Source organism: Vidua macroura, chromosome 3 (genome assembly GCF_024509145.1).
Source record: "Vidua macroura isolate BioBank_ID:100142 chromosome 3, ASM2450914v1, whole genome shotgun sequence".
Lineage (NCBI taxonomy): Eukaryota > Metazoa > Chordata > Aves > Passeriformes > Viduidae > Vidua > Vidua macroura.
The window spans coordinates 20,929,327-20,947,432 of NC_071573.1; the positions used below are offsets into that span (position 1 = coordinate 20,929,327).

The 18,106-nt window shown below is 36.9% G+C and overlaps 1 protein-coding gene across 2 annotated transcripts in view; it reads left to right on the forward strand.

Moving 5' to 3' along the window:
• BABAM2 (BRISC and BRCA1 A complex member 2) overlaps positions 1–18,106 on the forward strand; it is a 163,288-nt gene that overhangs the window by 38,281 nt on the left and 106,901 nt on the right. For both annotated transcript variants that reach the window (XM_053972892.1, XM_053972891.1), the window contains exons 5-6: positions 11,378–11,572; positions 15,358–15,432. In XM_053972892.1, the coding sequence (XP_053828867.1) occupies positions 11,378–11,572; positions 15,358–15,432 (270 nt within the window). The remainder of the gene's footprint in view (positions 1–11,377; positions 11,573–15,357; positions 15,433–18,106) is intronic.

Below are 18,106 nucleotides of genomic sequence, written 5' to 3' on the forward strand. Positions count from 1 at the left end.
TTTTTGTCTAGAGTTGTTAATATTTATAGGGCTGAGAGATGGTTAGCCACATTGTACTACTTTATCATTTTGTATTCATGTGAAGTCATTCTATATATTTTCCTCACTTTCTTTTTGCCAAACTTCAGCATTTCCTAGCACAGTTTATAAAATATGGCTTTCTATCTCAAAGCATAAGTAGAAGAGAATATGCTGAGGTTAAAAGTTGTGCTTTACTAGATTGCAGCATTTTGGCTCGACTTTTCACCTAGTGAATCAAGAAATTAAAAAAAAATCTACAGTTTGATAACACTCCTTTAATTTCAAGGGAGCAAAATATCTGTAAAGCTAGGTAGTTTTGCCTTTCTTGCTTAAATCTTGCTGGTATAGAAAGCAAAATTAATTCCATTCGTTTTGTAAAGGGCTCCAGGGGGAAACATTCCCTTTCATTTTTTGGCACAAGCTTCTCTGATAATGCAGTTTCTCCCTTGAATATGAAAAATCCAGAGTATTAGCTTTTAAAATATAGTATTTCAGTCCAAGAAAGACTAGTTTTTGGAGAGCATTAGGAACGTGCATGGGCATTTGACTGAAGATGGCAAAGTGGGAGAAATTGTGTTTCTGCCATACTAAATAAAGTGCATGTGATGAAGGACTTAATCAGCACTAGTAAAATACGGGGAGAAAACATTTTATGATTTTCCATTCATAGCATTTTAGGAAAAAAAAAATTCGTTTGTCATATGAGTTTGCCATATTTTTCGTGGTCATAGATCTGGATGGGCCAGAAGTTTGGACCAGAATAACACGATGCTTAAATCTTAATATAAAATGCTGAAAAAGATGTTTAGGCTTGCATGTCTTTCCTTTGCAAGAAATACAGTCCTTGCTAAGTGGTAAGGGTGGTATAACGAATTCCAGCAAATAATTCACTTTCGAGCCATAGCTCATACCAAATATATAAAGTTGGATATCCCAAGCCAGACATATGAAAGCAGAACATCTTTTAGGTGAAAGTTTTGAAGTACAGTGATAATGTGTTGGCATTTATAAATCTTTAAATGTAAACCAGCAAAGTGGTAATGTACTTCTGACTATTTTTTGCTTCAGTTTATTAGTATATAATCATATTTACTTGAGCAGTGTTTTGTTAAAGATGGTGAAAAAAGTATTATCAGAAAAGCTAGCGGAAAATTGAAGGATTCTGGCCCTTATGTGTGGTGTTACTGTCAAAGTACACTCTGCTTCCTTACAAGAATCCTATAAACAGTAAGAAATGGTATGTCTTGAGGGCAACAGCTTGTTAGATTTGTAGAAACACATTTACAAGGGGCTTGGGTAGGGATGGGGATTTTTTTGAGAGAAAAGACTGATTCTAGGAGAGTCTTCCTGAATTGAGAATACATTTAAATTCTGTGTAGTATGCCCATTGAATTCACATTGATGTGCTATTATAATTATTTTTTCTGTAGAGGAAGTTGGTCATTGCTTATAAATATTCCAAGTAGAAAAAACTTTTAAATTAACTGATTACAGAAGGACAGTTAGAAATGGTCATTCTGTCTAATAATGCAGTTTTGTATTTTATTTAATTCTGGCTTGTGAATTGTGTTATAATTTATAATTGCACTTTTCTCCAATGAAATTAGTTTTAAGTTTGGTACCCTGAAGGTTCTTTCCTTCAGAAGATATTGTTGGGGCAAAGAAATAAATGTCTTTGCACTCTGGGTGATTTTCAAAAGATCTACTCATTTCCCCAAATGGAGGAGGGCTGAAGATACATTTTCTTTCCTTTTTACTGGTTTAAATTTCAGCCTATATTTGTTTCAAAACCTCTCTTTGTTTTACTCATTCTTTACATTCTTTTACATCTTTGTTTCCTTGCTATCTTCTATTTCAGTTCCTCAGGCATATCTGCTCTTTTTTAGAGATAACTACAGAAATATAATTCAAATTTAGTCAGCATCTTGAGTCTTTTGTTTGCAGTGTAAATGTTCATAGAGTTTTACATGAACTCTGCCTTATGACCATCTTCCCAGAGATGCAGCTTTTTACTTTCATAAAGGAACCAAAAGAGTGTTTTCATGCTGGTTTTTTGAGAAGAAATAACGAACTTGCAATAATTTTTTGGTATGGTAGAGAAATAATTTTGATTTCTCATATCTTACGATTTACACAATGCTATTTTGTAAGTGTTTTCTTTAGGGACTGTATTTTCAAGGTCTTATAAACCCTCTTGTAGTACAGGTGTGAAAATAAAGATGGCAATGCTGCTCTCACAACAGTGACATCCACCATGTTATACATTGATTTTAATTTGTGGGATTTTGAAAGGGGAAAAATGGCTAGAAGAAAACAGTTCTGTATGTGCAGATAAACGCTCAAGGGATGTTAGTGGATGCTATCCAGAACATTAGCTGTAAAGGTTCTGCCTTTTTGCTGTAGCTAAAATTACTTGTGTTGACAGGAAAGGAAAAAACCACAAGAGCTGATAAGAGTGAAAGACTTGCTATTTGAAAGGGACTCTTGAAGTGAAGCATTAACAGTGGTCTGTTCTCTGGTCCACTGAAGGTCTGAGGAGTTGAGGTCTGTTCACAGTGCCATGAAGGCACAGTAAGTGAGTCTTTAGGTAAAAGTTGCATGTACCTATGTCTTGTGGGGAATTTTTCTTGTCTTCGTACTTTGTTCCTTTTACTTGCCATGTCTAATTAAATATGTACAACTGGTAGTCAACTCCCAGGGGGAAAAAGTGCGGTGTACTCACATGGAGAAACTAATGATTAGTTCATTGGATTCACTAACCCAGAATTTAATACATGCTGAAGGAGTTAAGAAACGCCCTCTTGGATCAGGTGACGGTATCATCTGCTTTGAGAGAGGTGTGCTGAGAGGTGTGTAAAGAAGCAAAACTTGCTCTAATTCCTTAGCAAAGTAGGACAAGAAATGCTTATGTGTGTCAAGTCTTCAGGAGATTAATTAGATAGTAGGCTGTTGTAGCTTTTAAGGGTCAGAATATCTTCTTAGAGAGGTCTGTGGGAGAAACAGGCAGACTCCTTCAGGAAGAGTGCACAACATAAAAATGTTCTCCTGAGTTCAGCTTCACAGATTCTGGATTTCCTGAGTACCTTTAACTTACCAAGATCAGCTGTCTCTTCACCGCTCCTTCAGCAGGAAATAGAAAAAAATTGTTGTAACCTTTGGAAGTTGAGTTTACTCCTTTTTTGGGTGAATGGTACTTGAGGGGCAGTTTTGTGTTTATTCTATGTGAATGCAGAAGAGTGTTCTCCATTTGTCAGATTTGCTGGTATCTGTTATAGAGCCGCTTTGGGTATTGCATCATTTATCAAGAATCACACTGTGTAGGCAGTGGAAGAAAAAAGGTAAAATAATTTCATGCACAATATAAGATGCTCTTCTGAAAGCAGAATTAATTTCTTATTATGTTGTTTTCCTGCTCTGTATTTTCTTGTTAATTCAAGGCCCTCAGGTATTTGGGATTTCGCCTAAGTGTTTATAAGCTATTCTAATTTCTGTATCCAGTTTTCATAGCCTCTTGCCAAAAATAAAATTAAAATAAATACTGAAAAACCAAAGCTTTGCTTTGTGCAAACGTTTTTATCTGGTATTCGCGGCAGCAGAGCACACAAGGTCAGTAAATTCTTCGGTTGTATTTGCAATGACAGAATTGCTCCAGAGTTGAACTTTTTCTACAAAATGTTAAGTTTTGATGTTTGCTTGGGCCCAAAAATGATCACTTCAGGAAGATCACTCCAGAAAGTTGTTCCAGTGGTGCTTTGGGGGAGAGGGATATGAAGAACCTGTGAAAACAAGATGACAAGTAGATGGCATGTAGGTTTAGTGATTGATTTGAAGCTGCAGCCTGTAGGATGTTTAAGTGCTGGCTGCTAAGATACTGAAGCTTTTGAAGTTGTTATAACACTCCAGCCCTGCAAATACTGTGAAAAATATCTGCTGATAGAAAGATGTGAGCATATGGTAGATAATTATCCTGTGCCTTTTTCTGTGAGCAATTTCCCTGTGGTGGCCTATGCAGAGAAGAGCAAAGCGGGGACTGCAACCAGATACGCCAGTTTCTAGGCTAGTGCTGTAACCACTGGACCAGTATCTCCTCTGTATTTATGTGGAGGATAAGTGCTAATATCACACTGTGATCTTTCTCATTTTGGGTAAAAACGTATACTGGTACTGATTTTTAAGCCACTGTAGGATGCAAGTTGTGTGCATGTGGTGTGCAGAGATATAAACAAAATGCAAATCTGTACTTAACATTATTCTTTATGATAATTCTGGATGAAAGATGCTATAGAAATGCATTACCACTGTTACGGACTTGGGAGGTTTTGTTTACTGACATTTTCTCATGAAAGTTAATTTCTTGCTTAGAAATATAGAAGTACACTAACTTAAAATAAGATCTTGCTGTTATTTTCTGTAGTATAGCCAGGAAAAACAGTTGCAATCTGTCTTCTTTAAAATCACATTCCTGGAAGATATTCTGGCAACCTGGGTATTTAAACACATTTCAAAGAAAAACAACTTCAAATCAATTAGAAATTGTTACTGTATTTCATTTCTGATAGTGTAGAATTATAGTTTGCTGCAGACATTGCTTGGAGTTATGAAATAAGCAATAACCTGGGAAGGAGCCTATGAATTACCAGCATTATGGAACATGAGGCCCATTGTACTGTGAAAAAAAATGGGGAATAGGTAATCGTGGACACTGAGTAGTTTGCATAGGTTCTTGATTAGCTTTTTTGGAAGGATAAAGGAAAGAAGACAAAGCACAGAATGTTCCAGAACAAAATTTAAATGTGGTTTCTTTGCCAGAAGTTGAATAGTATGGCATTTTTGGAAAGCTAAACTGTGCATGTCTTTGCTAATAGGGCTGAGAAGTTACTTTGTTGGGGGTTTTTCACTTGCCTCACCTGTAAGATCTCACTAGAACTGATAGTGTCAGTCTCCAAATTTTCCTTGTCTCTTTTGGAAATCCAGTTGGTGTCATTGCTGCTCATTTAAATTAGTTACTGTTGAAATGGCTTAAATTGCACTCTGTGGGTGGCCTTATAACAGCTCTACTCTGCCTTTTATACCAACTTCAAGTGAATTAATTTTCTCAACTCTGGTCATGTCTGAATGTCAAAAAAACCTTTCCCTATCAAACTGTTCGCTTACTATGCAGCCAACTTCTGTCAGCAGACAGGATCAGGAGCCAGGGAATTCACAAATTAAATGTGCAGCCTGACAGAATCTCTGGGGTTATACTTCTTAGTGAAAATCAATGCTCCTTGGTGAGATTGTTTAACTTAATATCTGGCAGATTGTCAGAAGAGATCTCTTGAATCACTTGGATTTCTCTAAGGTAGACATAGTTTGATGGATGCCTATGGTCTGTTAATCTGTGTATAATAATTGAATACTATTTTTCCATTCCTATTGCCACACAACATGAGCTAGAGGGCAGAACTTAGTGAATATACATGCTATTGGTTAATAACTTAAAGGTCTAGATAACAGTTTTCTTAAAGACCTTGTCCTGAAAAATTGTTCTATAATGAAAAAAGTCTGCCAGGAAATCTTCTGCTGTGAAGGATCATTTAATTTCTTTATATTGAATTGGTTACTTATGGGTAGGTAAATAGTTATTGGCCATCTTCTGTGTGACAATAGCTACAGCTGTGTGGGCAGTGATGCTTCTGGAGTCTGGTCTCTGTCATATGGAAATTCTCATTCCATTACTTTTTCTGCAGGCCATTTTGAATTTATTCCTGAAGATCATTTTTCATTCATTCCCTAACTGGAAAAATGGGGTTTACCCAGTTGTCACAGATGACATTAGCAGATTTTTGTGTCCACAAAAATGTAGAGTCATCTTTGATGTATCTAAACCTGCTACTAAACCTTCTGTACTTCTTAAGATGAGGCAACAATTGATCTTTTTAGAAAATGAAATTACACAAGTTGCAGTATGGAAAAAAAAAAATACCCAAAAAAAAACTGAAATGAAAACCTGAAAGGTTAAAATTAAGATCTGTGCATGAAGTTGCTCACAGTGTTAGTGGAGATCATGAAGAGACATGCAAGCAGTGTCTAGACAGAAGAGAATTGTTTATTTGAGCCTTCATCTGTGTGCTCAGAAATGACAGGTAAGTTCTTCAATGGTACGCTGAAAAAATGATAACATTAATGATGGTCCTAACCAATCTGAGTTGTGCACATAGGCCATCATGTGAAGTTGGCATGAATGCAGAACTAGTTGCAGATACAGTTTGGGTTGATTCACACTGGTATATCGTTGTACAGTGGGCCACTTTCAGTCTAACTGGGTAACTATTGAGTAACTTAGGGAGTTTGCACTGCAGAGTTCATTTAAAGATATCTATTGGCAAACAAAGCAAGGGATTGTATCCAAGTCTGGATTTCTTTATTTCAAATGCATTAATGATTGTTCTGTTAAATTTCATTAACTCTCTGGAAAGCCTGCAGAAATATAATTTTAAATTAGACAGGATTTATTAAGTGGAATATGTAACTTTGTCAATACCTCAGTCACTGTGATCATTTTTTTCTCTATAAAATCCATTTTATTCACAATTCAGAAGAAAAAAACCCATCTTTTTAACATGTATGTGATTTTGGTAAAATGGTAATGTATAGATTTGTGAGCAAGGCGGAAGATTTTGATACAAGCCACAGAAAGCAACAAGTCTTTTTCTATGTACATAATTGTCTTGTTATTTCTGTATTCTTCTTGGCTTTAGTGATCTGTCTGTGTTCTTATTCCCAGGATTTCTTTGAAGTTGTAACAACTAAACCTCATAATCTTGAAGTTGCATCAGATTTTATTACGTATACAAGATCTGAGTTTTCAAGCAGAACTTGAAGCCATGAAACACAAACACCAGAAACTCTGGTCTTCTAATGTTTTAGATCTTCTTAACAACAATCTCTTAAAAAGCTGGATTGATTAGGCTGGAATGCAGCCTGCAGGCAAACAATCAGAAAATGAAGCATACAGGTTACTACTGTTTTTGCTCCAAGTTTAAGATTTTGATGATTTCCAAAGTCTAATAGTGAAAACAATACTGCATCACTAAATAAAATCTTATTTAGAAAGTCCTTTCCCTCTAAAGAAAAAGGTCAACTTGCTGCTGCAGGGACACTGCTCTCATCAACTAAAGGGACGAATTGTGTGTCCTCAGAAGAATCTCTATGATGCTGAAATTGTAGCAATGTAGACACTCTACAAGGGATAAACTTGGCAAATCAAATTCTGCCTCAGATTTCAACAATGTATTTTACAGGTAGTTGCTTACTTTATCTTTGATTTCAAAAACAGAAGGAAGATTAAAGAATGTGTTGTTTGAAACTGAGAACAATATAGAACATATTTTGACATCCTGTTGAAATTGGATTAGAGTAACGTTGTTTAAAAGTATTTTCAGGTGAATGAACCTAGTGCTTAGGGCAAATAAGTTGCACTAAGATATGTAAAAAGAAATTTCAAACATAAGCATGGCATGATGTTTGGTAGTGTTTGTGTTAAAATTTATTACTTTAGATGCCGTGGAAAGTACAGCCCTTCTGCAAAGTTAACAAAATGGGTGGAAATGTAGTGGCCAAATGCCAAATAACATGCACTACAATAATATAATTCTAAAGCTAAAAATGTTTTATATAAATCAGAACTTGTGTTTCAGAAAATCTGTGTAGCCCTTGAATGTTTCTTCTTTCATCAGTGAGAATCCGTTATAATTCATCTATGTCCTGAGTGGGTAGTTGAATTGTTCTTCAGGTGACTTGTTTTTATAACCAGTTTGTACTCTGAAACTTGAGTTGCTGAATGAGAGGTATTTAGTAAGGATCCTACAGTCAAATAATTAATTTTAATTCGTGTAGCTTTAAGGCAATACAGAATAAACACTGTTTAGATGCAATGTTCTTGAACTGTTTGAAAAGAGCACTCCTTGAGCTCTGTGCTGCACAAATGACAATGGATTTCCTCTTGCTCTTTTTTTGTTCTGTAGTGTAACATTATTTAAAAAACAAAAGGTTCAGTTGCATTTAGGTCAGTTATTAAAATACTGTTGGTCATTTCCTCTGACAGAACATTTCTATTGTGTTATACCAATGTCATTAGGAGGAAAGGTTATTCCCACTTGTCTGGCTGATATCAATACATACTGGCATATTACATCCTCTGGCTTTCTGGAAATGTTTTATTTGAGCAGCAATTTGGGAACAGGAAATTTAAGGTTATATGCAGTCTGGTTTCAGACTGCATGGTAGAAAATGTGTTTCCTAGAAGATGCTGTCTACCTGACAGATTTTCTCTAGTATTTTGTAGAATTGGATAAGCTTAAATAGTTTCAAGTTGCAAACAAATTTTTACCAGCTGTAGGTAGCAGACAAGGAAGAACAAAGTTTTCAGTCACTCTGTAGTATTTGACGAACTTATATAAATTGCATTCATATATCACCAATTGACCAATTCCTCTGGAATGTAGTTTACATTTTAAGATATGGCAGTGATAATATTACCATTTTGTAAGTGTTCCTACTGTCTGGAAGGGGGAGAAAACAGTACTTTTACATCAAGCCATGGTCAAATGTGAGGTCTATGACACTGGAGTAACTTTTAAAGGCAGAGGTTCAAGAATAGCATTTTAGCCATGCAGAGCAGCCCTTTTGACAAGAATCAGAGTGTGCAGGAAAATTGGAATACAGTTCAATCCTGTAGCTGTTCATGCATGTAGAACACAGCAATACATACTTCCCATTGCTTTCACTGACAAATTAGACTGGTATGTTTCAAGTGATGATGCTGAAAATGACAAATTCATTTTGGTATGATCTTAATATATATTAAATGGGGAAAAAAGTATAAAGTTGTGGAAAGAGCAACACTTGAAATATTGAGCCATCATACACATGTACTGAAGTCTGTACAAAACTATTCCATAGGGACATATCTAAAGTCATCAGAAATAATAAAAGTTATAACCCTTTCTAATGGAAATAGCCATCTTAGTTAGAGATCAGGCTACAAGTAAATTTCATTGTAGACCTGAAGCATGGTGCCTGATGAATAACTGATTAAGCTTTCTATCTGCCTTTGCAGGGTATCAGGGGTATCAGAAGATAAAATTTATATACAAACTCATTTGTTTCTTTTCAGGCCAGAGCCATCACCTTGCTAAGATCCTGTTTCAGTTTAAGCTTTTTGTAAACCTCTTCATAAAGCTAAAACTAGCTGAGGTTGGAAGGAGTCTTTAGATAGAGATCATTAGCCCAGCTGCCCTGCCTGGGCAGGATCAGCTAGATCAAGCTGTCCAGGTCCTTGTCCAGTCAGGTTTTGAGTCTCTCTAAGGACAGAGACTCAACAACTTCTCTGTGCAACTTATTCACTTGTGTTTATTACTTGTATTTATTACTTTCGGTGTTACACAAAATATGAATTTGTTTATGAAATATCTGCAACTTACAGGAAGAAGTAACATGGCATCTAACTACATTGAATACAAATATGGATAAGTAATTTTATGAAGCTACTGTATTGTATCATCACTTAGTTGTAAAATGCAGATGTCTGTGCTAGTTCTGAGTTTCTTAATGTTAACTGTACAATTCATACAATTTAAAATTCTGTTGCAGCTAGTTTATTGTCAAATGTCTGCATGATATACAGCTTTCTAGAACCTTAATGGTCCCTCAAGAGACCTGGAAGGGGAGTTTTTATAACAACATGGAGTGGTGGGAGAAAGGGTAATGGCTTTAAATTGAAATAGGGTAAATTAAAATTAGATATAAGAAAGAAATTATTTACTGTGTGTGAGGGTGGTGAGGCACTGGAATAGGTTGCACAGGGAAGCTGTTGATATGCTGTCCTTGGAAGTGTCGAAGGCCAGGATAGAAAGGCCAGCCCAGCCCACTGCAGGGAGCAAAGGCGAGCGGCTCAGAGGGCGCAGCAAGGACGGCCCGCTGCTCTCAGACTCAGCCAGAACCGAAGCCGGTGCCTCTGGGCGCCTGGCATTGCCACTCCCGGCTTTAAACCTGCCGGCATCCACGCGGCGCGGTGCGGGCGGGACGCGGACGGCCCTGCTGGCAAATCGCCGTTGCCTGGCCCGTCCTCTGGCTTGAGGGGTCGCGGTTATTTGCCAGCTGCCCTTGGGTCTTCGCCAAGCAGAGTGGCTGAGCCGCGGACGCTTTTATGGCCAGGGCCAAAAGTTTTAGTGGAGTTTTAGCTTTGAGCACCCTGATATAGTGGAAGGTGTCCCTCCCCTGAACTACATGATCTTTAAGGGCCATACCAACCCAAACCATTCCATGATTCTATGACATGCAGATTGATTTTGCTTATACTCAAAGCTCACCAAAAGCCACAGGATTGTGTTAACATGCTCTGAGGTTGTATCAAGAAAGCCACTTGAAGATCCAAGTGCAAAGCATATGAGTACCTAAGTACTTTCAATCAGTGCTGTCTCATGTCTACATGAGCATGGACTACAGGGTGAGTCCCCCTTTGCCTTTCACATAGGTCCTTTTTTGGTCGACTAGATGTAGGCATGTGACATTGGTCACATTAGGTATGGTTTGTAACACCAAATACTTCCTGGATAAAACTTAACTGTGCACAGAAGACTGATCTAAGCCAATTATAGGAGTGTTAACATCGCTACTGTGCTACTGACACAGTTCTCTTAATTGTATTATCATTTTTATTTCTGTTAACTATTTCTTGAAATACAGTGAACCTGTAATAAAAAGTTCTGCCAGGCATATTAAAGAGACTTTTGAGTACAGATGACATTTGTGTTAAGGGGATGAGTCAAGGTAATTCAAGTGAAGAGGCAGTTAAGGTGAAATAAATCACAAGGTTGAGGCAAGAGAAGAGAACCCATTTGCTCTACCACTGGTAATGTAGCCACTGTTTTGAGATAATGAAGCACCATCTGTAGTTGATGTTAATTTGCCATATTCACGTGGTTGACTGCTTTTTGAATCAGTTACTGTGCAAGGTTGTACTTACTGAATCCTTGTGTGTTGCATATCAGTTTTAATTTAATTCAAACTTTTCCAGTTCTCAGATGAAACAGCATAATTTAGGAAATAATAGAATGGTAATTTGGGCCTATATAAGCCTGGTAGTAGCCCTTTTATCAGTTTTATGGTAGGTCTCCTCTTTGAAAATAAGCTTCTCCTGTTTCACCTGGCTTTCTTCCAAAGCATGGTAGAACCTTTGTATTTTAATATTGTGGTTTAGCTTTGTCACAAAAGTTCCATGTGCATACGTGCCTCTGGTATCAGTATCGAAGGGGGATTGCTTGTCTTTTACTGCTGTAAACAATTTTGGGTTTTGTTCTTTTCTAATCAACAGAATTTAGCTTCCTGGAATCCTTCAAACCCAGAATGCCTCCTGCTTGTTGTGAAAGAGCTTGTGCAGCAGTATCACCAATTTCAGTGCAGCCGATTACGGGAGAGCTCTCGCCTCATGTTTGAGTATCAGACTTTACTTGAAGAGCCCCAGTATGGAGAAAACATGGAAATCTATGCTGGCAAAAAAAACAACTGGGTAAGTTCTTATTTCATCTAAAATGCTTTTAACAAATACAACTCTTGCTTCAGAAAACTGAAGTTCTTCCTGTGGATCTCCATGCTTTCTGTTTCCAATGGAGAAAACTCTTATTTGACTTCAGCTCATTTTCTGTACTCCCTGTTTGGGATGTTGCTGTATTCCAACCATTACACTGGTTGGACCAGATTTCCAGGTGCGAACTGGTTTGAAACTGGTGTTCATTTGTCTGGTTTATAGGTGAAAACTTTGAAACTGTTGCAAAGCGTGTGCTGTGTTTACAGGGCACAGTACAACATAAATGTGGAAGTTCAAGTTAGCTTTGAAGATTTGAGAGGCAGAATGACAGTGTTAGTATGACACCCTGCCAGCCTACCAGCCTGCTTAGGGGTAGGATTTTTAGGGTGTGCTTCCACATTATGATTGAGTTGATTTAATTGGTAGGTGCAGCTGCCAGTATCTCTCTTGCACTTGTCTAAGCTGAGATGAGTTGTTCTGGGAGAGGAGAGGAAAAACTAACCCTTCTAATTTTCTGCAAGAGGAGGCAAGATGGGCTAGAGCAGTAACCATGCTTTCATATGACAGTCAGACATTAAATTGGCTTATCTGTTTCCTGAAGTTATATCCCAGGTTCCCACATGGGAAATGTGCCATTTTGTATAGAAACACTCTGTGTATACTAAGATGTGGCCATTGGGAATGTAGACATTTTGGTTACTATGTATCTTGACTGTTTTTTAAAATCCATCTCTGCCACAGAGTAAGCTTTGCAAAAATCAGGTTTTTTTCTGCTGGTAATATATTTTTCTTCAGAAGTTTGGCGTAAGATATGTCAGGAGGTATCTAAGGTGTTTATGATGGACTTGTTGCCCTCTTGCTTTCAGAAATAGCATACTCTTAAGATAAACTGACCTCCAGAAGCTGTATCTTCTGAAACAGGTGCAGTCTGAAAATTGATGAAAATTCAGCACTCCTATTATCAAGGCCTAGAATTCAGCTTTATATCACTTCAATCATCCTTAAGTTACAGGTGATTCAAGGATGTTTACTTTACAACTCACACATTCATCTGTTGTTTTTTTTTTCCTTAGGCAAGTCATCTAGGCTTTTTTTATTTGAACCCAGATTTAATTTTGTTCATCAAAGAGATTCAGACCTCTTTAATGTTTATAGATCAAAATATTTGATTGAAATTAACTTAATCACAGATGTTATTGTCCGTAGCTTGCATCCCAAACAACTTGCTATATCTCTAAATTTCATCAGACTAGTTTACTGAAGTGCAGAAGGCTTTCTGAACTGTACTGAAATTTTATCCAGTCTTTTCTCAGTCTTTGGTGACTGAATAAAGAACTTTTTTTTTTAATTTTAAATGCTGTTTTAATTTAAAACATTCCAATAAAATAAATTTTAAATACATTTTGAGTCAAATCCTTTTCATATAGCAGAGCTATAGATTTTTCCATAGCATGTGCTTTTTTCCAAGTCTTTATTCTCTGTTAAGAAAACTCTTGACAGTTTTGAAGATTCTGTGAACTTGGTATATGTGACAGAGGCTTGTTTACTAGTGTCCTAAAACAAAACTGTGAAACTACCTTGTGTAGTTCTCTTTATGTCCTTTACAACTGATTTGGTAATCTCAAGGGTCAGCAAAATAGGACTGTTTTTCCAGAAGGCAGGAGGTAAGTGGGCTTTTTTATTCTCTGCCTAGAAGTCATTGAAATTCATGTTGCTGCTGTCTCTCAGCAGCTGGGACTCAGTAGTCTCAATAGTAGTTCAGCAGATTTCTGATATAATCAAGTATGAGCCTTGCACATTGTTATAAAAGCAATCATCTTAGGTGCATGAGTTAAAAATACTTTGAAGAAAATGACTGAATTCAGCACTCTGACCCAAAACAGAAATGGAACAGAAATTTGCTCTTATACCTTTGTTCCACTGCCTCCAGTTTCCTAAGTGCAAGTCTCCAAGATATATGACAAATCAACAAACTGTTATCTAGCTTAGTGGCTTCTTGTTGGAGAAATACCGGCAGATGCAGGAGCCCATTAAATAGCCAATCACTCAGGGCTATGGCCAGAAATTCATCTGTCTTGACCTGATGCCTGTATCCAGCTGGTTTGGGCAGGGGAGATGAGCACCATGGACAGGGGCTGCTCCCTGTCCAGCCAGAACACCTTTGGAAGAAGTATTAATTTGCAAAATAATCTTGATTGAATGATATGAAATATCTAGACTTTTTTGGAGCAGCTGATGATCAGAGTAGCATTGATCAGAGGTCATTCATGTATTCTGTGGCCATCCCAGTTCATCAGACTAGGTGTTATACCAAAAATAATTTTCTGGATTTTATGGCAAATGTTGTATGGCATTTTTTGAATGTCCAGAGGAGAAGCACTATCTGTAATGTCCATTTCAATCCAGATAAGAAGTGAGGACCCTGACCATCATCATAGCAGTCTTCATGTCATACATACATACATCAGTAATACAGCATCAGGAAGTTGGTACCTCTCCTCACAAGTGGTGTTATCAGGAAAGGTTTCACAGGTAGACTTTAATGTACACTACCTTTTTGTTGCATAGGGTTTGTATGTGCAATTTCTTTGCATATTTTGTGTGACTATCAGTGAAAAATTTTAAGGGCAATTCTTAGCTAGTTGGCATAAAGGGTGAATTACAGCGCAACATCACACAAACCCTTTTGGCAAATTATATAACTTGAAAGTGCCATTGGGAACATTTCAGTTCCATTCTGGATCTTGTTTTCTCTTGTTTAATGACTTAAATGTAGAATGAGTTATCTCTAGTTCATGCCTGGTAGATAGACCCAGAAACAGATTGGCACTAACAAATTGGTTACCTTGTCTCAAATTATCCCACTTTTTGTAATTAATTGCATAAAATCAATGTTTAACACTTTTTTTACTGGTAATTCAACCTACCAAACAAATATAGCTGCTATGTGGCTGTTATATTGAACTAAAAAAATAGAGATAACAAAAAATTAACGTGGAGGAAATCAGGCAGGTATTTGTTTTTAAAAACATGCTAACTTCATTGCTTTATAACCAGGTGGACAAAGTCTGGTTTTAAGGAAGTGTGTGAAACAGAGAGGAAATCCTTTCCATTTCCTTCACATACCCTTTATACGTAAAAAGAGCAATGTGTATGGGACACTTGGCAAATTTTCAGTAAACGGTTGTCTAGATGTTTAGAGTTACATAATTTTGAAGACAAATTATTAAAAACCTTCTACTTGAACTCTTTTCCTCTAACTTTATTCAGAGGACACTTTTGATATGTGCTCACCTTTTGAAAAACAAATTCTCTTACATACATCTGCAGTGTTTGTAAAGATGCCTCTGTTTTATCTATGTGTTCTTATCAATTTGTCAGGTTTTTAGCTTTGCTTTCAGGCTCTTTGCAGTTCTCACCAGACCTTTGTCCGGAAATGAGTACAGCCAAGATACATCTATATTTAGGGTGTAACAAAATATAGTCTGATTTTTGGTCATGCACATTGTTTTATTCCAACTACTTTTTGCTGTTGACTTACTGGCAATGAGGGTTAATGTTTTTTAAGGTGTTTTTTCATATGACATCTGTGAAATCTGTACATTTTTTTTCCCTCCAGTACCTGTATTCAGCAATTTTGTTTTAAATCTCATCCCTTCTCTTTGGTATGAGCTCTTACACACTTTTCTGGATAGTATTTAATCTTCAGAATGTTTGAGATTCTCCTTTAGCTACCAGGTCACATTAATGTTACCTTTTTTCCACAGACTGGAGAATTCTCAGCTCGCTTCCTCTTGAAGTTGCCTGTCGATTTCAGCAATATTCCTACATACCTTCTCAAGGTAAAGTAACTGTCTAAGTTGACAGTATTTGTGAGAGAGTATGAATTATTGCAAGGTCCTTAGTAATTATTTTGACTTTCCTGCCTTCCTGCTCTCCAAGAGTTTGAAAGTTCACCATTTCTAAATCTGATTGGATTATGTTTTGGAAAGGTGATGTTGGACATGCTGTTATTTTGTGTGCTACTTTAGTGGCATCTTTTATATGAGTCTGTGGAATTTCATGACATGTCAGTGTTGGAATTTTTAATGAACAGTCTCAATTGTACCAATAATCTTGATAGTAGAAGCAGAAAAGCAAAACTAAATATACCATTTCTTAACAGGGAATGAAAGCAAATTCTGGTTACTTGAACTGAAAGCTTCAATGATTGCTTTACTTCATTGTTCACAATGAACAGAAATTTGACCAGATACTTTTGAAAGTAGTATTATAGAGTATTCTTGCAAGTTGGGATGAAAAAGCCTTTATTTCTTTGCTAAGAGGAGAAATAAAAACAGAAAAAAGCAATTTGTGACAAACTACTACCATGGAAGAATTTGAAATGAGTGGTTTTTACAGCACAGGGACAGTCTCTCTTTAAAGCAGCTACTGTGGAAGCCCATCATAAGGTCAATGTTAGTACATTCAGTGAATGCAGTGAGAGATCTGGTTTTTCTGTCTATCACAACTGTCAGAATGAAGTGTCAGAACTTCCACTGCAGACAAGGTTTGAGTCAGTTGATGTTGCCAATACTCATCTTTCCTTTAAACCGTTTATCTGCCTTCTTTTAAATATTTGGAAAGAGGAACAGCTACTTAATCTTTAAAAACTAATGTGTTGAGATGAAATTGTCAGTGTGGATTCCATTACCTCCTCTTCATCTTATTGTTAGAACTGTCTTCAACTACTGTTAAATCACAGTTGCAAGTGTGAGTCTTCAGTGTTTCACCAAATAAGATGTCTCAAGCTACAAACCATGAAAGTAAAGGCAGGCAAACTGTAATCTTGACTGAAATCTTTGGTTGCAGTTTGAGATTGGAACCCTATGATCTTTCTAGCTTCTGTAGATTTTCTGTTTGAGTAATGAGCTGCTTCTCAAAAGTATGCAGATACTTTCAGTAGCAGCTCTTTCTCCCAGCTGCTGTCTTCCACTGGGCTTTTTCTTCAAGCTTGATGGGAATGTTTCTGATCAGAGGTAAGAGGGTTGGCTAAGGCCTTTTCTGGAAGGTTGGTGTTAAGCACAACACAGCAACAGTTCACCTAGACTGCAGGCTAGCTGTGATTTGCTTCTGAAAGACTCTGTGGAAAAAAGAAGATTAGAGTGTATAATGTGAACTGTGCTGTCTGCTCCTGCCAGAACTCCCAAGCACTGTATTTTTCAGGAACAATTTTAAACGAGTCAAGAATTTCAGGACAAGTGCAGAAGGAATATGTTCAATAGCTTCAGTTGCAGGGCTGTCTTGTACCTCTCTGTTCAGTTTCTGGGAAACCTTGCAGGTTGGAAGGTGGCGTATGATTTAACGTACCTGTCATCATGTAGGAACACCGTGATGTAATCTGCAGTTGTTTTTGAAGAGTAACATTTTAATGCATGACAGCATACTCCTCCCTACTGTGATTGCCAGTCATGTTCACTAAATATCTTCTCTAAACAAGGTTCGTATACTGTGGGTAAATCATTAGTGCTCCACAAGGCTCCTCCTGGAGCTTTGTTCATCCCAAGTACTGAGTGATTCATTAGTCTGAAGGAAAGCGTGTGATTATTTTGCATGTACATGTAGTGTGAGGTGAAGAGACACACAGAGCAGGTAGCAGAATCAAAGTTTCCCAGTCTGCCTTTATTTTGATATTTCAGAAATCTTAATGTCTTAGCTTTGGGGTTTTAAAATTAATGTGTTTTTGTATGTTATAGCCTGGATTTTTACAGCAGCAGATCCTTCTTGATGAGCAATGTACTAGTGAAATCCTCAGTTTTCTTGATCAGGCTTCTACAGTGCAAGCTGGCAAGTTAACTCTCTGTAGTAGGAAAGTGACATATAGTCTGGCTGAGTAGCCACAGGAGAAGAAATATTGCTTTATTCCAGAAGTATTTGTTGACAGTAGAAAAATGGCTTGATTTAGTCTCCAGCATGATTTATGACAGAATGTGTTTTGTAGCAGGCAGGATCTTATACCCTTGCTGCCTTTAGCTTCCTTTATGTACTCAGAGCTAGATTAATGTCATCTCTTGTGACTGCAACATAAGCAACACAAAAGCAGGTAGAATCAGGACTACTCGGTTGTGATTTAAGTAATTTTACTCTGACTACTCCAAATTAGTAAAAGAGCTATTAAACAAAAAAGATTTTTTTTTTTCAAGCTGTCCATGTCTTTTTTTTTTTTTATGAGACTTTTGACATAAATAGACCCTTAATGTACTGCAATAAAATAGTTTATTTCCATCATGACTCCTAGTTATGCTGGTTTCAAAGCTACCTGATTGTGGTACAAGATTGATAGAGTGTTTATTGATGCAGTGGAAATAATTATTAATATATTACTCTGAAAGGTGGAAGAGCAATCAGTAATTGAAGGCTGTTAGTGTATTAACAGCTTAATGTTTTACTGCAGAAATTAATGTGTTTGAATTGCATTCTCGTCTGTAGCCAATCTTATTGTGTGCAGTAGCTTCTCTGTAACAATTTGCAAAGTTC